Below are 23,577 nucleotides of genomic sequence, written 5' to 3' on the forward strand. Positions count from 1 at the left end.
AATTGATGAAATTGACAAATGATAGGGGACCAAGAGCTAAAAAAGACAAAATGTTATTAACCCTAGAATTGCAAGAGATTGAAGTAATTTGTAAGCATTTGTAACAAGAGTATAACAAAAGCCCAGATATGTTTACCAAAAAAAAAAACAAAAGCCCAGATATTATTATTTTTTTTAAAATATAAAAAAAAAAAATTGTAATACTACTAAAATAGGTAGAATACAAAAATACTAAAGCATTAACATATAAACCGCAATTTATCATATCTTGCATGCCATGGTATAAGGATTTTTATTTGTAGCAACTGTTCCTGCTTGCTGTCAATGCTTAGGATTTGACCATGTTTTTAAAAATAAATCGAACAGTTAAAAGAGAAACTGCGAGCGAAATTACTGAAGGTGAACATAAGCTAACCCCCGGGTGAACGATTGGTGAAAAAAATGAAAAATCGATGTTGAGTAATTCTTTTCTGGTTATTGTTAGTCCAAGCAAGACAGCTAGAGGATAAGGGAGGCTCTGAGTCCGGCCCTCTCAAATTCGCATTCTTTTGATTCCACCTTGCAGATCGGCAAGATACAAGTCATTCGATGGTTCAATGATGGGTCAGTGGACGAAATTACTGAAGGTTCTCCTAAGATTAAGCAAATCATCCAATACATCTTAGATGGTACATGGTAAAAACCAAGACCTTTGGAAGGATGTGTACGATTTTTCTTCAAAGTAACGTGAAACTCTCAAAAAATTTGTAAGGCTTCCAAAGAATGCCTAATGAAAGAACAATAAAATCTATTGATTGTTCAAGTATGGATCTGGGCGGACCTACGACAACCTCAGCATAACATGATGATGTCCAACAATCCCCTAGAGCGAGATTTTTTGGATAACTGAACATTGAGGTCCCAACAATCCCCAAAATCTAAGGTGAGATTTTTTGGATAACTAAAATACAACCTGGTGAGACCCTAAAATCCTTCAAACCCCCCAAAATGGACATTCAAACTTGTGACCTCTTGGCTCTGATATCATTTGTAGAATCAAGCATTTGTCATTGTTTCAAAAGTCCGAACTTATGGATACGGTGCCACTAAATTTTCTCATACCGTAGCCAACAAGCACTTCAGTTCAGCCCTGATTTGGGCAGACCTACGACAACCTTAGTACGGACTGACGATGTCCAACAATTCTGCACTACAGCAATTGGGTAAAGAAGAGGACATGGATCGAAAGAGCACATTGGGTTTAGAAAATTTGTCGTGCAAATTTAATGACTTGATTTTGCAAATTTCTAAAATTTTGAACCTTAAAATGTAAAATTAAAATTTCGTATTTACATATGTACCTTCCACAAATTTTCTTATAACCGTCCAATTTGTTTTTAAATACGTGTTCAAATCTTAACGGTTGACAGCAGACAACAGTAGCTGCAACAAATAAAAATCCATGGTGTGTGCAAGTATCCGAATTCATTGCTCTGGAATTAAATTATTTGTCTGGACGGAAATCCGATTCAACCCGGTTAAAGGTGATTTAGAATATTAAATGAATTCCCAATGAGGAATCTTACTAAAACCGTGCTTCTTGCAATTATGCTTTTGACTGGTAGACCGTAGAAACACTTGAGAACATGAAAAAGTAAATAAAGTAAAACCACTTTTTCCCCTCACCTCGTAAAGTCTCAAGTGGAAGACAGAGAAAGGTAAAGTAATAATTAATAATAATAAGAAGAAGTAGAAGAAGAAGAAGAGACCCCAAAAATTAGAATATGCATGGGAAAAGCTAAGATCAGATCAGAAGAGTAAGAGAGAAATCTCTTTCTCTGGTTCTAGAGAGTAAATCTAAATATAGTGCGTGACACCTCATGCAACTACTGTCCAAGAACACCTTCGGATTTCTCATTAAAACACCCACATGTTGCTTCATCATGATTATCATTTATCATAATTCGTAATTCGAGCTTAAAAAGATCAGTGATGGGCCATTTGACTTCTTTTTCTCTCTCTTTTTTCCCTCACTTTCTCACTCACTGTAGAAAAGAACACTGTCTCTGTCCAGTGTCTACACATTTTCAGAGTTCCAACGCATAGGAGAAGGTGCCATATATGACCTGATATACGACCCTTGGAGAATTAAAATCTCAGCACAAACCCAGCTGATCAAGAGAACACCGTGCTTGTGTGCATCTCTCTGCAATGGGTTTAGATCACAGCAGGTCTCAAAAGAGACAAACATATGGTGACTCTTATTTTTCTGACGAAAGAATCAAAATTTAGTGTCCTCTCTCTCTCTGTCTCTCTGTCTCTCTGCACTGTTTATGAGCTATGAAATGTCAACCGCACCATGAGTAGGAGATTGACGAAAGGATGATAAACTTGCAGCAGCAAACAGACAAGCCCAAACCCCACTTGTGGAAAACCATCATTTCTATTTTGTCTTCATAGATTATATTTGCAGATCAACCATCTTTTTCATCCTCTTCCCAGTCAAAACTTTTTTATGCCCATCAAATGGTTTCTTCATTTCTTTTTCCTTTTATGTTGTTACTTCTCTCTCATCTCTCTGTAATGGTGTCACTCGCTGATCACCACTGTCTAATTTAAACATTCATGTATGGGACTTGTAATAAATAATGGAGAACGTATGATCATAACGTTTGCTGCTGCTCCCTTCATTCAAATACTTTGGTAGTGTTAGCCCATGTTGTTCAGTCTGGCCTGCTATGTACTCTTTGCCACTATGATGTCACTTGTTGGTCCCTCATTCACTTTTACAGTGAATGCTTCTCTGTCTTTAATGTTTAATAATATTAATTCCTCTCTCTCTCTCTCTCTCTCTCTCTAAGAGGTCCTGGAATAAGAATATAAGTGTAGCTTCGATAGTAGGTAAAGCTTTGAAAATTTTAACCCTGAGGTAAACCAGATATGTTGGACTAACCCTAGGGTTGAATCCTATAATATCTGCATGTCTTCTTTTGCATGTTCATAAATGATGCAGATCAATAACACTGAATTAGGTTTGTTAAACTATATTATGGATATGGGTTTCTAATGAAACTAGTGTGTTTAGTATATGGAAGATCTCATTGTCTCTGTAAATATGGAAAACTGATACAAGTACAGATTAGGAGAATGGGAGAATGAGAGAGAAAGTGAGGGATCAATAATACAGTGGGGATAGTTGTACATTGATTAAATCACGAGGAGACTACTCAGACATCTGAAAGAATATTTATCTTTCTCTGTGTCTCTATTATTTCCTTAGCCCAACAACATATAAAACAACGAAACTGATTCCTGCAAACGCATATTTCTGCTCACATAATACAAATAACACACACAGCCCTAAAAATGAACCAAAGTGAAGTCTGATAATGTAAGAAATTTCCTAGAGACACAGAAAAACAAGGCCAGCTTCTCTGTTGGCTTCTCTTTTTCGTACTCTGAGAGAACAGTACTCTTGCTAGCTTATAGTCTCATCACACCTTTTCGTTTTCCTCCTCCACAAACTCTTCAAGATCTCGTGGCAAAGTAGACTTCGAATATGAAATTTTGGTTTCAGCTTAACCTGATTTTTGAAAGGTGAAGAAGAAAAGATAAGGAAAAAGCTCAGGAGGGATAGACAAGAAGAGAGAAAATGAGTTGGGTGGAAATAGGGACCTTTTAAAGCCAAACTCTCCATTTGTAGCTAACCATGAAGAGATTGTCATCAAAATGGAAAACGAAGATAGCAACTATGAGGTTGGGCCTTACAAGGTCAAGAAAAGGTCTTACAAGGTCAAGAAAAACAAGAGGGAGAGAAAACTTAAAAAAGAAAGAGAAGGGGAGGGTAGTTTAAGAAGAAGAAGGAAAAGAAAAAAGAAAAAAAAAAGCTCAGGTAGGATAGCACCTAATTAAGGTGACAAAATCTCCATAACTAGAAATACTGCAACAAGCAGAAACCAAAAGTTCATGAAGATCTTATCCACGAAGTTTCCATTCCTGCTGAAGGTCCCCACACTTGAAGCATTAAACCCATATATAATCATAGATTCTCGGGTAAACAGGCCAACCTAAAATTAGAAAACAGGAAAAAAAAGTTACTTCAGAGAGAGAGATAATCAGCAAAACTGAAGATTTGTAAAGAATAAAAGCAAGAATCAAAACATCACAGATAAGCTATCAACTTTCTTAGCTTTCTAGGTTTTGGGTCAACAGCAAGAATCTTTCTTTAAGTGAAAAAAAAAAAACATATAAATTAAAATTCCATTTCTGAATCTAAGCCATGAGAGAGTTAATTAATTACCTTATATGAACTTGTTCTCCTGGCAACCCAGAAGTCCTTTCTTCTCTGAGTGTCCTCCATAGATCACAGACATATAGATACGCAGAAGAGGAGATCGAGAGCAGGAGAAAGAGCTTCAAGAGTCCAAAGTGAGAATGAAAGCCAAGCGCGGATGTTAGTGACGGCCGCACAGGTTATTTAAGAATAGAAAGGGAAGGTCGGGTCGGTTCGGATCGGGTCAGAGGATACCTGGCCGGTTGGACCAGTGAAAGCGACAGGTTAAGAAGGATTGAAGTTGAAGGGAATGTAAAGCGAGAGCCATATGACGTCAGCACGTGCACTCGAGCGGATTGCACGCTAAGAGATATGCTGACCGCTGACCTTTTGTGAAATTTGTGAATGCGTTTATGATTTGTGAGATTTCTGAATTCTGATGATGGCTTTTAGGGGCAGAGGGAATAACGGTCAGTCAATAATCCAAGTGGTGAGTAGTTCTGGGCCCACTTGAGAGTGTAGCACCTTTCCCCGTTTCTCAATTATTTTGTTTTGGTGTTTTGTATTTGCCATTTTCTGCTTTATTATTTTTGCTGGTCCTAACTGGGCCGCTCAGATGTTTGTGCTCTCGTGTGAAGGTTGAACCAATCTCTCTTCATGTGTCCATGGTCATTGGGTGGCCCTATAAAACACCATAGGGAAAAGCAGCCATTTAAAAACCTACAATCCAAGCTCACGGTCAGGGTCAGGACCAGGATCAGGACCAAGGCCAAGGAAAGAGTTAGAATTTATTATCGAGAGGGGTCAAGTACTGATATTTCACGCAAGACACAGATAAAAATTTCTCTGATCGAAGTCTAGATACTGATATTTCACACGTGGAAAGAAGGTCAGAAGATTAATTTAAAAAATTTATGAAGAGAATCGAATAAATTCTAAACATTGAGGGGGAGTGCCGTGGCCCCCTTTTGGAAAATTTGGAAAACTGAGAAAAAGAAAAGAAATTAAAAAAAAAAAAGGCGAGGGGCTGAGGGGATCGTGCTTCAATGCTCTTACAGTCAGGATTCAAAGTGATGGTCGATATTTGATCTCGACCATAACTTTTGATCTTCATCATTCACAGTTCGGTGTTGCACATTAATTGTGCAACTCTAAAACCAAACACGGGGTGAGGTAGAGAAGCATGGCTCCCTCTCGGTCGTAATGTAGCTTTGCATGTGGTCAAGACCTGGGTTTGGATCCTAGACTGTCTAGACTACTTTGCCATTAGATCCATTTGGATCTACTAGATGATTGATTTTGACAAGTAATTATATGTGGAGAGAAATATAGGACCATTGGAGTCACCTTTCAACTTATTTCATCATCCTAAATTGAATTGAATTCAAACTTTGGTTAGTGATTAATGATGCTAGTGTTTCTTCCTTTATCAAATGGATCCAATGCACCTTATGTATCTATGTTGCCTCATGGTTATAAAGCATATACTTGGAGCATGAACATTGAAATTTATCATGAAAGTTTCTTCCACTCATTAAAAGAAGACAAATTATAAGAAGAAGAAAAAATTTGGGTAAAATTATAAGAAAAATTTTACATGCCCACATTATTGAGAGTTTGTTGCAAATATCCTCCATATACTTTTTTAGAATCCATATGATTATATTAAATTATTTAATATGTTACCGACTTTGCCCTTAATTTTAAGAAGATTTAAACAATTCACTTCATATTATGGCGATATTTATTGATTAAGTCAATTCTTTGAGATTACTAGGGGTGTAAATGGATAAGAGAATTTGCTCCCGAATTCACATCCGCATCCGTTATCGGGTATCCAAATCCGTTCAATTACTAATAGGATGCGGATATGTTATTACCCATTTCCTACTGATTATTATTCATTCAATAAAATTATCCGATTAAGTTACTTATTTGAATTTATTTTTCTTATGTTTATGATTTTTTACTTGAGATATGTGATTATTTTTAGTTTTTTCTACTAAAATAACTATCAAAGTTATTAAATTCTTAAATTTCAAACCTAGCCTCACAAATAAAATAAAGATGTTAACAGGTAATCAAAAACTTGTATTCAATCTATATTCATGCCCATTTAGAAGAATCTACTTAAGAAGATAACTATCCAGGTTATCATCCGAATCCAATTAAATCCGTCCAAAAACTGATAGGATATTGTATGAATACGTCGAATATAATAGGATGTAGATAATGGTATTACCACTATCCGATCCGAATCCGATCCGTTTACATCCCTTGAGATTACAATAAAATAGTATTTTTTTTCTCTAAGATATTTTAAAGGAGCTTCTAGACACTCCTTGCTTAGGTCCATGGAAAAACATTTCGGTGAAATTCGCCGAAATATGGCAAATTTCGCCTGGTTCAATGAGGAGAAAAATCAAAACTGAGGCGAAAAACGATATCTACAAAAGTTGCTGTAAAATCGTTGATTCTTCGGCGAATTAGCGAAATAGAGGCAATTAGCGAAATACAGGCAATTTTCCCCATAATCTTAGCCGAAATCCTAGGCCTTTCGTCAAAACCGTTGACGCCATCCACCCCTTTGTCTTCATCTATTATCATCACCAACTTCGACCTTGGTCCTATGAATGTTATGAAGCTACAGAATATGAAGAGGAAGAGGAAGAGGAAGAAATAACAACAGATTGTGGGGGAATAGTGGTAGGATTCCAACGTCATCTCTGGTGATGCTTTGAGGGAGATCAGGAATTACTAGAAAAATACCAAACTTTTGATCTAAAAGCTTATATTCCAACGGTTGGTTAGAGAGATTGCTCAGGATATCAAGACTGATATTCGATTTCAGAGCTCTATTGTTTCAGCACTCCAAGAAGTGGCGGAGGCTTCAATTTCAAGGTTTGGGCTTGGGGTTTTTGGCGTTTTTACATTTTCTCCTCCCAACTTTGAATTATCGCCAGAATTATTGTGATTCTCCGACAAGATCTCTCCAAATCACTGGTTTTGGCAACCAACGAACTAGCGAAATTCACCGAAATATTTTACCTTGCTTAGGTCTTGGTGAAATGTTCTACTTTTGTTTATTATTGATAACGTTCCACCTTTGTTTATCATTGATACTTTTTCTGTTATTGATCAGACTCCCTGGTCTTCATGCTTTCTCTCAATTCAATTTTCAGTTTTTAATCAAAAAAAGGGAACCATTCTAGCTAGTATAATGCTTTGAGTGGTGTACCTTACATCAAGGTGAATTATCTATTGGCCTTATAAATTAATTAAGAAATTTATCCAATAAAAGAGATATTTCAAACAATTGCTTCTCCATTACAACTATTCAAAAGCTAAGTAATCCACCCAAATTCTTAAATCAGCCTTAAAGGACCAAAACATGCCACATGAGAACCAATTAAAAGCAATTCTTTAGCCTAAATATTTCTTCTCTCATGACCAATTACACTAAATCCAAAGCATTTCCCATTAGCTTTTCTGAACAATTTAAGGTCTTGTGTACATGTATATGTGTGCTTTCACCCCCAAAAACAAAGTGCATACATGTGTATGTGTTTTGCCTACCAAGCAAGGCTTATTTGTTTAATTAATTAAAATTTAAACATTAAGTACTAACAAACAACCATGATATGAGCAAGAACAACAGTAAATAATTTTTTTCCTTTTTGAGTGGGCTTAGGGATTAGAAGTTTGATGGCACGCGGGTTGAGTGGGACCATATGTACCATACCAATATGGTACTTCCATTGAGTTCACAGTCTTCCATGATATTTAATATATTTATGGTCAAAGCTTTGATGCATTAATTAAAGTTTCCTTGAACTATGAGAACTTTGCTTCAGTCTTGCACATTAAATACACAAGACCGTCCAACAACAATTGAGATTGAAATTTTGATCTTGACTGCTCTTTCCACTTAAGTGGTTTACAGCAACAAGCAGTCGAGATCAAAATTTCGACCAGATTCGACTGTTGGAAAGACGATAAATGCGCAGGACTGAAGTAATTTGCATGAAAATTACCTGCATTTGGAGTTTTTCTTAATAGAAAATTTGCCGTGACCTACCTAATGTTGCTCTCCCCTTCCACCATCGCATAGATATCTGATTTCATTGGACACTGTAGAAAAGACACTTTGATGTAGGGAAGCCAACTATGTGGTTGATTAGATGTCAAAAGTTTATGTTAGGTTAATAGACTTTTAAGTTGTACTTTTTGGATCCTCTTCATAAGTCAGAGGAGATCTTTCAAATGGATTTAGCTGGATATTCTCATTGATCCTTTGTGACTCTTTTTCTTTATTATGCCTTTTGACCCAACTTTATATGGATACTTTGTTATTTAATTTACTTTTGTAATCTTTTTTTCACTTAAGTTAACTTGTTTTTTTAATTTACTTTAGTTAGTTGGATAAATAAATATAAGATGGTTTTTTTCTTTATGGTCAAACTATAATATGGTATTAGAGTTGAGAGACACGTAGTCAATGCCTAGTAAATACATGAGAGGTTTGTGTAGAACCAAGTTTTTTTACTTGTTACTTTTTTTCATGACGTATGCCACGTAATTTTTGACGTATCACATCAACAAATATGTTAATTTACTGAATGGCAACCAACTTGAAGTTTGAATTTGTAATTACTATCAATTACTATATTATTAAAGAGTTGGTTTCTTGGTAATAATCAATATCTCTTAGTAAAGAGGTCATGATATTTTTTTTTATCGTCTAATAATTTCCGTTATCATAGCATAATATCATACTACGTATGAAACTAAAACCACCAAATTTTTCATTAGACCAAAATATCATTCCCACAAAACAACATTCATCCCCACAATGGATCGCAAATTTGCAAAACAAAGCACCCCTTAGAAACTTGACTAAAATATTCTTCTTCCAAAGTTACATAAACTCTCACCATGGAATGCACTCTTTCAAAACAAAGCAGCCCCCCCCCCCAAGGAAAAAAAATCAGTTGAATCACACACCAACGAAAGGATTACACAACCGAATCCGGACCTCTCCCCACCGGGCAGAAGCCCCATGGCTCGCCACAACACGGTGGTCCCACCGGTGAAAATTTTTTTTTTTTTTTTTTTTTTTTTTTTTTTTTTTGGCCCCCCCCCCCCCGTTTGTGGGCGGGGGGGGGGGGGGGGGTTTTGTTCTTTCCGGCTCTACACAAGCCCCCAATAAGATCCCCCACCTGGAAACAAAGAAAAAGATTACAAAGAAGGAAACAACGCCGGATAAGGATCATCTAGTTCAAGGATCTAGACCAACATAAAGAGTTGTCAAAACAACCACCAAAAAAGAAGACTGGTCACATGTAAGGTTCAGCCAAAAAGAAAGAGAGATCAAAATAGCTCAGTACATTCTTTAGTGTGGAGGGGAAACATACTACAAATTGTAATAATTCAAAATTAAATCATTTTTTTTTCGTGTAAGGGTTTTAAAAGCCTCCATTTAACAGGGTTGTGCCCACAATCACTTGTTGTTTTTTCCTTTTTTCCTACTCCCGGTGGCCTTGTGCTATTTGTAGATTAACTATTTACAATTGAAAATTCTAGATGGCATGCCATTACAACAATCTGAATATGATCACATATTATACCCTCACCAATATGGATAAATCCTTAGAAATTAGATGTACCTTCCTTGCAAATGGATCAATAGGCTCTGTTTCTTTTTCTCCTTTCGATGGACAATCTCTGGGCAAACCTGGAGCCATTAAAATGGTCAATTAGCTTTATTAGAATCACCAATGATGTTTGAAAAACAAGTAGCTGCACAAAAATCTGTTTTTTTTGTCTCCTTACTCCATCAGAGCATGTCTATTTGAGCGGCCACCAGGCAATGGTTCTAACAAACCAGTTTCAGAATTTGTAAACAGAACAGGCTTATCGAGAAGATCGTTAGCAATCTTCTCTAGTTTCATAAGGCATTTCATGCTTGAATCATCCGTTGAGGCTTCATCAGTCTTTAGGGTCTCATCCTGCTTGTCATCAAATAAACTATATTAGTATCACCAGTTCACTTTGATCAATTCAGACTAACAGAACTTAGAATCAACACAACTAACCTGAATTCGTAGATAATTGGATCGGCAACGGTGGCCTTGGAAGATCAATGAGAGGTATATCTGAACCATGTCATCCATGGCAGTAAAGAAGATGTCTAGTAAAGGTGCAGTTCCTTTGCTTGAAAACCAATCGAATAAGCCCCAGTTGCCCTCCTGTATCTCATACCCATCTCGCTTTGCAGCTCCAGTACCAAGAGACAGTACCAGGTACCTTCTGTAGTCTATGGAGCTTGGTTCTTGGTCTCCGATCATCTTTGTTGCTTCACGTATGGCAAGCAATGTCTGAAAATGATCCAGTGACAGAGACAACATTTCAAATGTATTTCCTTTGATTTCACTCAAGAAGATTAGGAAAATTTGACTTACAGGATTATTGGCAGCAACTCCACCATCTACAAGATTGTATCTCCTGGAAAAAGCTTCGAAACAATATGGAGGAAGATAATATGGGGCAGCAGATGAGCTGATCACAGCATCTGACAGTAGTACATTTTTGGACCCATCTCTTCTCCCCTGCATTTGCATACTTTATCATGAAGCTAGCTATTCATTTTCACCATTGATATGAAGTTTCTAAAGTTTGACAAAGCAGAGAAGAAGGAAGTTTAATTGAATTTGACCTGTGAGGTAGAGAAGAAGATGGGGTTGAGGAGTTTCATATCAAAACTTGTGACAAGCACATCTGTTAGAGTGTCTCCCAAGCGGGTCTGGCCCAGTGTTTCTTTGATTAGATTGTGAAGATACTTGCCATCATATTTGGGTTGAAACACAGCAGTAAACAACCAGGCCATGAAAACCTTGATTGACACATATGTTGTCCCAATGATCTTCTTCCAAATTCCTGCGGTTTTCCACTTGGCTTCTTCCATCCATGGGAATTTAAACCTGGAACAGACAGTAGAATCAAGAACAGCTTCTCTAAGGTTTTCAAGGTGTGAGCATGTATAATTAAGGGGAAAACAAAGAGAAGAACAAAATACCCTCCAGTGGCATGTTTGGTATGTTGGGCTTCTTCAGAAAAGATTTTAGGACATTCTTTGAAGTAGAAACCTTTTATATCCTTGGCAGTGTAGAGTGGGCGATGGTTCCGGTTTGGTGTAGCAAGCAAGGCTGTGATGATCCCTCCTGTGCTCGTCCCAGCAATCAAGTCAAAGTAATCTGCAATCCTAGCTTGTTCACCATCAAGCTCCTGCATGTTTCAATCAAAGCAGCAAAAGCAAAGATTTCAAGAACAACCATTTGTCATTGGAATGATCATTCAACTCATCTCCATGCATTCTGGGTTAAGAATTTCTTGATTGATTACCTGAAGGCGAGACTCGAGAAATGCGAGAATGGTTGCTGGAATGATGCCTCGAACTCCTCCACCATCGATGCTGAGTACAGTGATCAGTTTTTGGTTATTTGGGTTGGTACCCATTTGTCTTGGAACTCGACCTTGATCTCAGATTTTATGTTTTGGAAACAATGAGTAACTGAATAACTTGGAACTGAACATATTTTGATCAAAACCATGCTACAGCACTAGCTTCTACTTGAAGATGTTGCCATTCCGAATTCCAACTTGCCAAGAATATGTCTCTTGAAGAGAATCTTAACTTATCGACTTTCCTTCATTGTTAAGTTTGGAACCCATTGGTAAAGATGCTATCAACATCAATGGTGAAAGTTTGGAATTCAATTCTTGGATGAGTGGACTAGCTCTAAATAAACTTTGTAGAACCTTCTTTATTTGATTATCACGCCAATAAATGTCAAACTTCGTTTTCAATTCAACAGGGGTTGTGACTTGTCACTGTATAAATTTTATGTATAATTGTTGTTTTCAGGTTTAGGGTTTAGGTTGGCACCAAAAAAAAAAAAAAAAGGTTAGGGTTTAGGTGAAGTGCTCTTGTGTATTGAGAGCAGAGATTTACATATTTATCCCAAAAAAAAATAGAGGGATGTTGTTATATTTCTTTTCGAATTTATTAGTGAAAGCCACTGTAATCTAACGCCATGATCGCGAGCAACATTTGCTTGAAGAAATGAAATTTGTGCTTTTTGGTTTTGGTTTCCAGTGAAGTTTGGAATCATTTGGTTGATTGAATGTTCTATCAACTTTCAAGTTAAGTTTTATTCATTTTTTTTTTTAATTGAGGTTTGTTTTTTGGCAAGCTTATGCATACCTTGACTACGTCCTCATGGCTATCTTTATAATCATTTAAGTACATGTAAGTTTCTAATCTAAGAAGATTTGAAATATTGTTAGACATTTTTTATCAAGTGAGCCAAGCCTCATAAATTTTTGGGGGTGGGGTGGGGTGGGGGGTGGGGGACACTTAGTCAGTGAAGTTCACAGAAATCGAGTTCAACCAAGCGATATGTTCCCCTCTTAGGTTTTGTCACCAAGTTTCATGAGACTTTGTAGAAACAATTTCCCTTAGAAGATTGCAAATTTTGACAATTTGTGTTTCTCAATTTTCCAACATTATTTTAAAAAAATTTTGGAATTGGTAGTTTTAGGGGCTATTACATATACCTTACAGAAAGTAAAATCTATAACCTCTTCACTAAAATGTATCAGTCATTACTAATTGAACAACTCTTTGATGGTTTAAAACCTAAAATTTTCATTTTCATTTCAAATTCAGCAGCTATTGATCATTCAATTAGCATCATCCATGCTAGTTGGCACACTCACTGTGCTTGCATGCACTATCCTATCGATTTGACCAGCTGAATCCAAATTCACTGGCTCCTTTACCCATCAACCTGAATATTTTGTAGAGGAACCGAGCCCAGTCAGCCAACCTGAAAGGTGGAAGGCCCAGAAAAATGTGAATCTAGATCCGCTATGAATCTAGATCCTCTACCCTCAACCTGTTCATGACTCCGTGTTCCATTATTCACTACGTAATACGAGGTGAGGCATCGTTAAATTTTAGAAGAAAAATATAAAAATGTTCGGAGCCCACTTTAGCGATTTCTTTCCTAATATGTGATGAAGAAGTGTGAAGAAGAACAAATATCTCTACCCATCAAGGTGGTGGGTCCGGCCACGACAAATATTGGGTGGACGGAAAATCTTTCAATTTTGGTGCAAGTTATCCACAAAATGGGGTTAGTCACGTAAAGCACCCTACAGCAACAATCCTCTACACTTGTCTCCTTCCTCTCTCTCTCTCTTCTCTCTCTCTCTCTCTCTCTCTCTCTCTCTCTGTTTCCCGTACGTATCTCCATGGCGTTCGTTGCTCTGTTCGTAACGACCACAAAGCTCGCCGGAGTCCTGGTCACGCTCAGTGTTGCCGCTAACATCTTCTCCTTTTCAAGGTACCGGAGAAAAAATCTTCGACCGTTCCGATCTCCCATTGACGAATCCTCTGATACGCTTGCAGTCTTCAATGTTGATCCCTCAAATGGTAAAGTAAACTTAATTTTCTAGCCCTAAACATTTATTGAGACCATTCTTTATCTTGTTCTTGATTTCAGATTTTTTCTTTGAAGTTATTATTAATATAAGATAAGCTTTTGTAGAACCTGAAAATGGTGGAAATTTTCTGAGGTCCTTAGTTCTTCCTGTTTCTTCTGTGCTTTTCGAGGTTGGCTGAAGTTTGAGATACTAGATATTGAATCCACTTGTCGTCTGAAGGTACAGAGCTTGTGAAAGCTGTGACCTGCAGTTTTTTATGCGACATCTCGATTGCCATTTTGGTGAAATACTAAAAACTTGAAAATAAACATTTCGACTTAGTGTCCTAACTTCTATTTTCTTAATTGAAGGCATTACGAGGATTTCCAAAACCTTTTTCAGAAGGTTCTAATGGAAAATTAAAAAGTACAAAGCTCACCACATTTATTTGAAGTACTGGTAATCAGATCTCCATTTGAACAGAGCACTGTCATAGAGTTCGAGGATGGACCCTCAATTTTTTGCAAAAGCTTAATTGGATAATGTATCCCATTTGGTTGTTCGTTCCTATTCCTGTCCCCACTCTCAAGCTCCCTTGAAATATGATCTTTCTTTGATGATGATATTGATAATTTTTTGGATGTTGTCAAAGTTAGAGTTTTAACAAAGGTGTAAGCCATTGTTTTTGACTCTTTGGTAGAACTCATGATGTTTGTTTTGTGTAAATCCATGTAGAGGAGGAAGATGAATTTTTTTTTGGACTGGCAACGGCACCAGCTCATGTTGAAGACAGGCTTGATGATGCTTGGCTCCAGTTTGCAGAGGAAGAACCATGTGACAATTCAGAGGGGATGCATAGCCCACAACTGACAGATGCATTAATTGCTTCCTCTACTGGTGATGGCGGCTCTCAGCCAGCTCCATCATCTTCTAAAGAGCCTGAAAAGACAAAGAAGAAGAAGACGAAGAAACCTCTTAAGATATCCATGGAAGCCATGATTAGAGGTTTCCAGAGGTACACAGATCAGTCTGATGATGAGGAAGAACCTGCAACTTCTGCCGAATGCCACCATAATATAGCTGCATGGCACAATGTTCCTCATCCGTAAGCTCAGTTCTTAATTATGAGTTTGTGAACTGAAGTTCATGACAGGGTGTAAGATCAGCTTTCTCTTCCCAAGCTTGAAGTGCTAATTCATGAATTTAAGTTTCTTGAAGAGAAAGGAAGAATAGTTTTGTTCTTGGAATGGGTTGGTGATGAAGCCATGAAGTAAATGAATGATCTGTTTCTTGAATTGATTTCAGGGAAGAAAGACTCAAATTTTGGTCTGAACCTGATATTGAATTGAACCTTGCTAAAGATACTGGTATCCGTGTTTTCCGGATGGGAATAGATTGGACCAGGATTATGCCTGAGGAGCCAGTAAAAGGACTGAAAGAAACAGTAAGGCTGACACCAACTACTCCCCCCTCTCCCCCAAAGAAAAAAAGAAACACACAGATTTTATTTATTTATTTATTTATTTATTATTGTTTGAACTTTACAGCTTCCATTTAATGAAATATATGGTGGTGTATGTGATATTGCAAATTGATGCCTGTCCTCCAATCTATATTAATTTACTAGTGGTGACATTACCAAATTTGGTAAACTATTAGAGATAAATTTGAACTGAGCTCTTTTGTGTAATGTCTATAGGTTAATTTTGCAGCACTAGAGCGATACAGGTGGATCATACAACGGGTTCGTTCCTATGGAATGAAAGTCATGCTGACTTTGTTCCATCACTCTCTTCCACCATGGGCTGGAGAATACGGAGGGTGGAAGGTGGAAAAAACAGTTGAATATTTCATGGATTTTACAAGGTTGCATTATTTTCCATTATGAGTCCCCTCTTTCTTCCCTGGTCTTTTCCTTTCTGAAGCAGTTTTGTATTTGACTTTGTTGCAAATATATCCAGGCATATAAAACAGTTAAGTGAAATGCGTCAAAGCATGTGTCAATGTTTGTGAATGTACATTTATCATCCTTTTCAGTACATCTTAACTTACCCTTAGACACAGTTGGCATGATTTATAGAGACTAAAATTTTGGTTGAAGTTCTCTTGAAGATCTCCAAAATACCCAATAGGAACCCGCACTTCATCTCTTCAAGCAGTATAGGTTTCAAAGCGATCCTTTTTCTGTATGTCAACAAGCTAGTGGACAAGTTGCTTTGAGAGCAATAATGCATTTCTGATTTTGCTATTCAATTTAACCTAGTCATTTTGCACAAGTGTCAGTTAGGTAGTTTCTGGTTTTGAAGGCGACAGATCTGATAAATACCTAGGTGTTTGGCATTTATTTTCCATAAGCTGCTTAGGACTTTGGATTTAATTTTTATGGAACACGGCCAAATTTATCTGTGTGTTGGGGGGGGGGGAGAGAAAATTTGGACTCAAACCTGGATAAAACAAGTGGCTTAGTCCTTGGCTCCAATGACCTAAAATTCATATCAGGACAATGGAAGTCAAATATTGCTTGCTTTACATTGATCCAATTGAGAAACTGTACAAAATAATGCATATGTTTGTTGCCTGAATTCATTCTGCTTTGGGAAATTAGACAAGGGAAATTTTTAAAACAGATTTGTCTTATCTTATTACATTTTCATTTCAACAGTTTGATTTCCTATCAGTTTTTCTTCTGTTTTTGTGAACATTTTATGTAATTCTATGGCTCTTCACTTTTGCAGGCTTGTTGTTGAAAGTGTATCAGATTTAGTGGACTACTGGGTCACATTTAATGAGCCTCATGTATTTTGCATGTTAACATATTGTGCTGGGGCTTGGCCTGGTGGTAATCCTGATATGCTAGAGGCTGCAACTTCTGCTTTACCAACTGGTGTCTTTAAACAAGCCATGCACTGGATGGCGATTGCACATAGGGAGGCCTATGACTTCATCCATAAACAAAGGTTCTTCATCTCACAACCTCCAAAAAGTAGGAAAATTCGTAATCAATGAGAAGAGGAGAAAATTCATGAATAAAATAAAAGTTGATTTGGATGATCTGGTGAACAACCTCATAAACCTGTCCTCTGGACAATAGGGATGGGCTTGGCACATCAACATCCATTGATTCACAAGGCTTGTTGGGATCGCCAATTGATGGATGCAGCATTAAATGTTCTGTTCCAAGTTCATTTCCGTATGATGGGTATAGACTTTGCAGCAGCAATCAAAATATTTCCATTCTTTCATAACATCCCTGCCCCCAAATCGCCCCCCCCCCCCCCCCACCCCAAAACAAAAAAACAAAAAAAAACAAAAAAACAAAAAAAAGGAAAAAAAGAAAAGTCTAGTTAAAAGACATTTATGACTACCATTTAATCACATATTTCTTGGCAGTGTGGTTCCACAAGGTGAGTCTCATGTATGTGCTAAGTGCTATTGTTATCGGTAGCCATCCTTATGGTCTGCCTACTTGTGGTTGTGCATATCTTCCCTTAACTTTGGCGTCAGTTCTGCTATTTACCTCATCGGTGGACTACCCCTGGAGCTATTTTTCATTGAATGAACTAACTAAAACAATTGGCAGCCAATCTCCATCAAAAGCAGCTGTTGGAGTAGCACATCATGCTTCATTTATGCGGCCGTATGGTCTCTTTGATGTTGCTGCTGTTTCCTTGGCGAATTCGATGACCCTTTTCCCATACATTGATAGCGTCTGTGACAAGATGGATTACATAGGGATAAACTACTATGGACAGGTTGTTACTTCTCTTACCTAGAAAGAGTAACTAGAGGTGCCTGCTTTTTGTTGAAGTGTAAGACTGACTTTACATTGTTTTTAATGGTCAGGAAGTGGTGTCTGGTGCTGGACTAAAAAATGTAGAGAATGATGAGTACAGTGAATCTGGTCGTGCAGTCTATCCTGATGGCTTATTCCGCATGCTGCTTCAGTTCCATGAAAGATACAAACACCTAAAGGTTCCCTTTATCATTACTGAAAATGGTGTTTCTGATGAGACTGATTTGATCCGACGGCCATATATACTAGAGCATTTGCTGGCTGTTTATGCGGCCATGATGATGGTTTGTGTTCCTCCTTGATTAGTATCAGTTCTCCATATAAAATAATAGGCCATTAAACATGCATTGTTTTACAGGGTGTTCCTGTGCTCGGTTACCTGTTCTGGACTATATCAGATAACTGGGAGTGGGCTGATGGATATGGTCCCAAGTTTGGACTTGTTGCAGTTGATCGTGCCAATGGGCTTGCACGTATTCCACGCCCTTCATACTATTTGTTTTCTAAGGTCAAAAGACAGCATATACGTTTTCTGTTAGTGATGTATCTCTATTGTTCTATGACTATAGCTTCAATAATCTGGCTCCCATCTTAATTTCAGGTAGCAACCACAGGTAAAATAACAAGGCAAGATCGGGGACGAGCATGGAGTGAACTTCAAAGTGCTGCTAAGGACAAGAAGACACGACCATTTTACCGAGCGGTTAACAAACAAGGGCTTATGTATGCAGGTAAAATCTGGAGGTCAAGCATTCAATAAGAAAACCTTTTCTATTTTTTCCAAAATTACCTTTTTTCCCTCCATGATTTATGGTAGAAAAACTTCAGTCAGTGCATGAATTCAGATGTCCCAAGTCATATATATGACTTGGCACCTGCTCTTTTTAAGGAAAGCCTCCTGCAAGTGCACACATATCTTGATATTCCTCTATTAGTTGCACATCATATATTGCACTCAGACAATATAGATTCCTTTCTGTCCTCAAGATTCATCTCCTTCCCTGATATTAAGTGGACAATCTACCGTTAAGATCGTAATTCTTGAACTTCAGTTGTAGATATGCTTTAAACATATTATTGACTTGATCTCTTCCTTTAAATAGGAGGCCTCGATAAACCTATATGGAGACCATATGTCATCAGGGATTGGCGGTTTGGACACTATGAGATGGAAGGTCTACAGGACCCTTTAAGCCGCTTATCAAGATTTGTCTTTCAAGTATTTACTCCAAAGAGGAAAATAAAACCTGAATTTGATGATCTAGAGTTGTTTCTTCAGCCTCTTGAGTTGCAGCAGGAAATACCATTTCCCAGCATTGAACCTACCCATTCTCTCAAAACTCTGGAGGAGGTAGTTTAAATTAGTTGCCTGCAGCTGCTGTTCGCAAGCTTACAGCTAGGTGCTTGAAATAGAATTTATTAACTAGCAGTTCCTGTGTTTGAATATTTTGCATCTGTTGTCTTTTGGACCCCAAAATGAAGGTGGAAGCTATCAAATCTAGCTGTTCATTTTGAAATAGAAATCTACATTGATAAGTTGCAGTTTGGTGAAAACTTACACGGTTACACCTTACATAAATGTTCTCTCAATCCTGGAAACAAGAGTTGGGAATGAAGCCATGGAAATCCCCCTCAACCTGAGTAGGGTGAGATACAGAAATGTTCTCTCTGTTAGTTTTGATTTTCATGTCTCCTTTCCCGTTTCTTACTGGTGTTTGTTTAGCATTCTTATGGACTATAAAAGGGTAAACTGCACCAAAATTGTGTGGTTGAGGGTAAATTCTTCTATCAAACTATCCATTCTCTTTATAAGAATTACTTAATGCGAAACTAAGAACCATTAAAGAGCTTTGAAGAAAAAGAAATTGTTTTTTGTTGGTATGTTTTTAGTTAATGTAAGAGGATTACACTTTTTTCATCCCTTTTCTTTGCAAAATTACCAAAGTGCATTGCTACATCTTGGTAATTTAGGACTGTTTGATAATCCATTAGGTGTTTCTATTTCTGAAGGTACAAAACAGTTCTATGTGTTTTTTCTTTTTAAAACAGAAACACTGTAATAGGGAAAGAACTATCGAGAAAACCACCCAGTTGGCAAAACACTACTCAACCAGGGATTGGATAACAGTCAAACTATCTCACTCGGAATAAACAGAGCCTTCCTAGCTAGGGAATCTGCCAAATCATTGGCATCCCAACAAACATTAAAAAAAAAATTATAAGAAACATACGTGGATGAAAAAATAATGAATCCTCCAAAATACCTTCAACCTCAAAAGGAATATTTTCATTCTGAGTAATTAAAAAAGAAGCCACAGATTGGTTATCAGTAAAGACATAGAGATGACAATAACCTCAATCAATTACATCCTTCAAGACTTGAGGTATGGCAAATGCTTCACCAAAAATCACATTGTGGAAATGTAGACGTAGAGAAACTGCCATAAGGACCTCCTTTGTTGGAGAGATTAAAACATAACCAATTATCAATAGGGCTTTTGATAGAATTTATTTCGTGAATGGTGAACATTATCAAGTTTCAATAGGGTTTTTGCAAAGTTTTTATGTTTACGATGTAAAATCCACAAATACCCTTTTCTAACACTTTCACTTAAACTTAGATTATATCCAACTTTTGCTTAAAAAAACCAACACAATAACAAAGGACCTGATTGATAACCCACCAAAAAACAATTTCTGATGTTTCTTACTTTGAAAAGCAGAAAAATCGTTTAATAAAATCATTTTGTTTCACGTGATTCTTGCAACACAAATTGAAATTTATAAAATAAATTACTTTGAAAAAAACTGCGAATGCACAACTATTCGTTGTTGAGTTTGCTTCTCATAACAAAAGTGCGCATAAGTTGGCTATAAGTGAAACAATTTAAGAATGTAGTCATTCTAAACATTGCAATAGTGAATTTTGTAAACTTTTATTACAATTTTCAAATTTGTTTCAAAAAATAAATTTAACAAACGCTTATGATGGTTCATCAAATGCCTAAAATAATATTTCTATTTTTGAAAACCACTTAAAAATGTTTCTGGTGTTTCCTAAAGAAGAAACACTTAACGGCTTGATGCAAAATTGTCATAAATTTCAATTAATGTTTCAAAAATCACCCGAAACAAAACAGTTGTATCGAAATACGGAACCGGAAACCTGAACCGGAACCCCGAAAGCCAACCACTGATTTGCCTTCTCCTCCTTTACTCTCTCGCGTTCTTCTTTCGTGCGGTGGTGAGAAGTTTGAAGCTTGCAGAGCAAAAATGGAGAAAAAGCTTTTCAAGAGGGGAACAGAAGTCGAAGCTTGCTTCGATGAGCCAGGCATCAAGGGTGTCTGGTTCACGGCGACTGTCATTCGCCCACCTAGAAGGGGCACTAAAGTGTATCTTGAGTTCCAGACTTCACTGAACGAAGAAGGAGGATCACAGCGGCTCAAAGAGAAGACCAATGTGATAAATATCAGGCCTTCACCTCCTCGTGAACTCCACCGAAACTTCAATTTGAATGAACAAGTTGAAGCATTTCACGAAGATGGCTGGTGGGAAGGAGTCATTACCAAAGTTCATGCTACACATAGCTTTTCCGTTTACGTTAGGGTTAGCAATAAAGAACTCGTCTTTCTTAAATGCAACCTTCGTCTCCGTCGAGAATGGGTTAATGGCGCCTGGATTCCTCCCCTTGAAGAAGAAATTGAAAAGGTACAGGGCTTTCCTGTGTTGGGTTTTTCTTCGGTTTCGTTATTTTCTTTAATTTCTTATTTGTAAATTATTAAGATGTAATCCTTTCATCTGAAAGAATTCTCAAAATGTAAATTTTCTGATGTACCGCATTTTATCTGGAGAAACGATTTTCTGATAGACACTCAACCCTAGAATAAGATAATGAAGACCTAATTTCATATTTCTTGACCTTTTTTTCTACTGTACTCTGTCCAACTGGGTGCCCGACCAAATATGTGGCGAGAACAAAATATTAACTGTCTTTATTAGCAAACAAGAACTTGAATTTGGTGTTAGATGGGTGTCGAATCTCTTCTTCCGTTTCTCCACTAGTGTCTTCTGTGGCTGATGTCTTCTTTTGAGTAAGTTTATCTTTACGAGATATTTGTCAGTTTTGTTATTGCTTTTGCTTTAGTTTCTTTTCTTTACTGATTACAGTTGTTAGTGTATCACATGGATTCTTTCTTTTATAGGGTATTGTAGTTTCTGTTCTTCTGTAATGTTAGGCATCCCCAGTTTTCTTATTTTATATCTGCATGCCTTAAATGTTAAGGGCACATAGATCCACGGTCTGTTCCATGCAAAACTTTCAGTTAATGTTTGTTTCTTGAATGCTTGAAGATGATGCTTACTGATCCATAAGCAAGGGATCTTTACCAAGTGTTTTATAATGTTTTCCTATTCCTTTCTCTAGGTTGATCAAGTCCAGTAAGTTTGTGATACCTTGTGATGCAGAGCAATATGAGGATACCAAAGGAGAGTTACATGCTGAGACCAAAGGGGGTTAATATGCTGAAACCAAAGTGTCTATCGAAAAAATATTCATCAAAATCTAAGATTAAGTTCTTAAAGGGAGCACAAGTGGAGATTAGCAGTGATGAAAAAGGTTATGTTGGTGCTTGGTTTGTTGCAGCCTTTGTCAAAAAAATAGCCAACAGGTACTTGATCGAACATAAGCACTTCACCACAGATGATGGGATTGAGCTTCTAAAAGAAGAGGTGGATGCTCAGCACATCAGGCCTCTTCCTCCTGAGGTTCATCAAGACCATTTCAGACGTCTTGAAGAGGTCGATGCTTGGCACAATGATGCTTGGTGGGTAGGTACAATCTTCAAAGTTCTTGACAACTCAAAGTATATTGTCTACTTCAGGAGCTCCAAAGAAAAAATGGTGTTTGAGCATTTGAAGTTGAGGCTTCATCAGGAATGCATTGATGGCCAATGGATCAGGGCTTCGGTAATGATTCCTTCATACTATTGGTTCTGATTTTCTCTTCCTCATTATCTTGATATTGAAGCAGCTTAACTTTCCTCAATTTCTATCGTCTCCAAAGCTAGTTAATATAGCCAGTCAATCCTTCTGAAACTCTCTTACGTTTGCATAGTATGAGCCTATCGCAGTATTCTTTATATGAATTTATCTATGACCTGAAACCTGTGTGTTCTTCATTAGAATTTTCTAGGGGTGTTGATATTTGGCTTCTTGGACCTTTGCCAGGTTTTGAAGTCGTAATCGACAGATGAAGTGGGGACTCTTTCATATCAACCTTTCATCTGGTAGCATATGATAATCTCTTGCATCTTGAGACATTTTCTTACTAATAATTCAAGACACTGGATCACTGGGACATCATTACGGCATATCCCATCCATGGATTTTAAGAATGTCAATCCCCTTGGTATTTCCCACAGTTCAAATTGAATTTAGTAGTGATTTGGCTTCCTTGACTTAAATTTTCATTTTTACCTGTATTTTAACTGGGCAAGACTCTTGTAATGTGATAGTTTCAACTGTAAGTCTCAGTTTATGGATCAACTGCATATCCAAATCTCCAACAGTGAATGGATATTGTTTCATTGATCTCTGGACTGGATTCTAATTTATGATGCCATTTCTTCTTTGAGAAAGTATTCGTTTGATAGGATTATGTTCTATGGAGAATTTTTGTTATTAGGATTCTCACACAGAGGAGTGCTGGAAAGATTCCTAAATGGTATGTTGTGCTCTATGACAGAAGAGTTTGGACCTTGATCAGTTTTGTAAGTTCTCTATTTGCTCTTCCAGTTTCTTACTCAGTAATCATGTTCTTTCCCAATGTAAGAACTTTTAATATACAGATCCACCTGGAATGAAATTGGTCCGAGGATGTTGCAGAAAAATTCAGAGGCAAGAAGAGAGCACGAAAAGGTCAAACCAAGCACTATAGAGTATGGTGAAGCTGGCAAATTTCATCAGTATCAAACGTAGCTAAAATCATTTGAGGCTGATGCATACATAGCTATTTTAGAGGATTGTGGTAGACTTTGCCTTTCTCGCA

At 37.2% G+C, this 23,577-nt stretch overlaps 3 protein-coding genes and 1 long non-coding RNA gene across 4 annotated transcripts; 2 read left to right on the forward strand and 2 right to left on the reverse strand.

Moving 5' to 3' along the window:
* Positions 1-3,135: 3,135 nt before the first annotated feature.
* On the reverse strand, positions 3,136-4,484 carry LOC149019450 (uncharacterized). Its single transcript, XR_016172722.1, has 2 exons — positions 4,280-4,484; positions 3,136-4,046 (listed from the first exon to the last, which is right to left on the reverse strand). It is a non-coding gene; the product is annotated as an uncharacterized LOC149019450 (long non-coding RNA).
* Positions 4,485-9,804: 5,320 nt separating this feature from the next.
* On the reverse strand, positions 9,805-11,896 carry LOC149019451 (patatin-like protein 2). Its single transcript, XM_089151038.1, has 7 exons — positions 11,654-11,896; positions 11,328-11,536; positions 10,968-11,232; positions 10,714-10,860; positions 10,348-10,629; positions 10,085-10,260; positions 9,805-9,986 (listed from the first exon to the last, which is right to left on the reverse strand). The coding sequence occupies exons 1-7, from the start codon at positions 11,765-11,767 to the stop codon at positions 9,935-9,937; spliced, it is 1,245 nt and encodes a 414-aa protein (XP_089007164.1). The 5' UTR covers positions 11,768-11,896; the 3' UTR covers positions 9,805-9,934.
* A 1,602-nt stretch (positions 11,897-13,498) lies between these two features.
* On the forward strand, positions 13,499-19,375 carry SFR2 (Glycosyl hydrolase superfamily protein). The gene is made up of 10 exons (XM_089153456.1): positions 13,499-13,748; positions 14,474-14,843; positions 15,044-15,182; positions 15,438-15,604; positions 16,474-16,695; positions 17,319-17,490; positions 17,582-17,815; positions 17,890-18,039; positions 18,133-18,262; positions 18,635-19,375. The coding sequence occupies exons 1-10, from the start codon at positions 13,568-13,570 to the stop codon at positions 18,889-18,891; spliced, it is 2,022 nt and encodes a 673-aa protein (XP_089009582.1). The 5' UTR covers positions 13,499-13,567; the 3' UTR covers positions 18,892-19,375.
* Positions 19,376-20,705: 1,330 nt separating this feature from the next.
* LOC149019453 (agenet domain-containing protein) lies at positions 20,706-23,090 on the forward strand. The gene is made up of 3 exons (XM_089153457.1): positions 20,706-21,239; positions 21,996-22,496; positions 22,758-23,090. The coding sequence occupies exons 1-3, from the start codon at positions 20,805-20,807 to the stop codon at positions 22,770-22,772; spliced, it is 951 nt and encodes a 316-aa protein (XP_089009583.1). The 5' UTR covers positions 20,706-20,804; the 3' UTR covers positions 22,773-23,090.
* Positions 23,091-23,577: the final 487 nt, after the last annotated feature.

Source organism: Hakea prostrata, chromosome 4 (assembly GCF_041222555.1).
Source record: "Hakea prostrata isolate BN-2017 chromosome 4, UWA_Hpros_2, whole genome shotgun sequence".
Lineage (NCBI taxonomy): Eukaryota > Viridiplantae > Streptophyta > Magnoliopsida > Proteales > Proteaceae > Hakea > Hakea prostrata.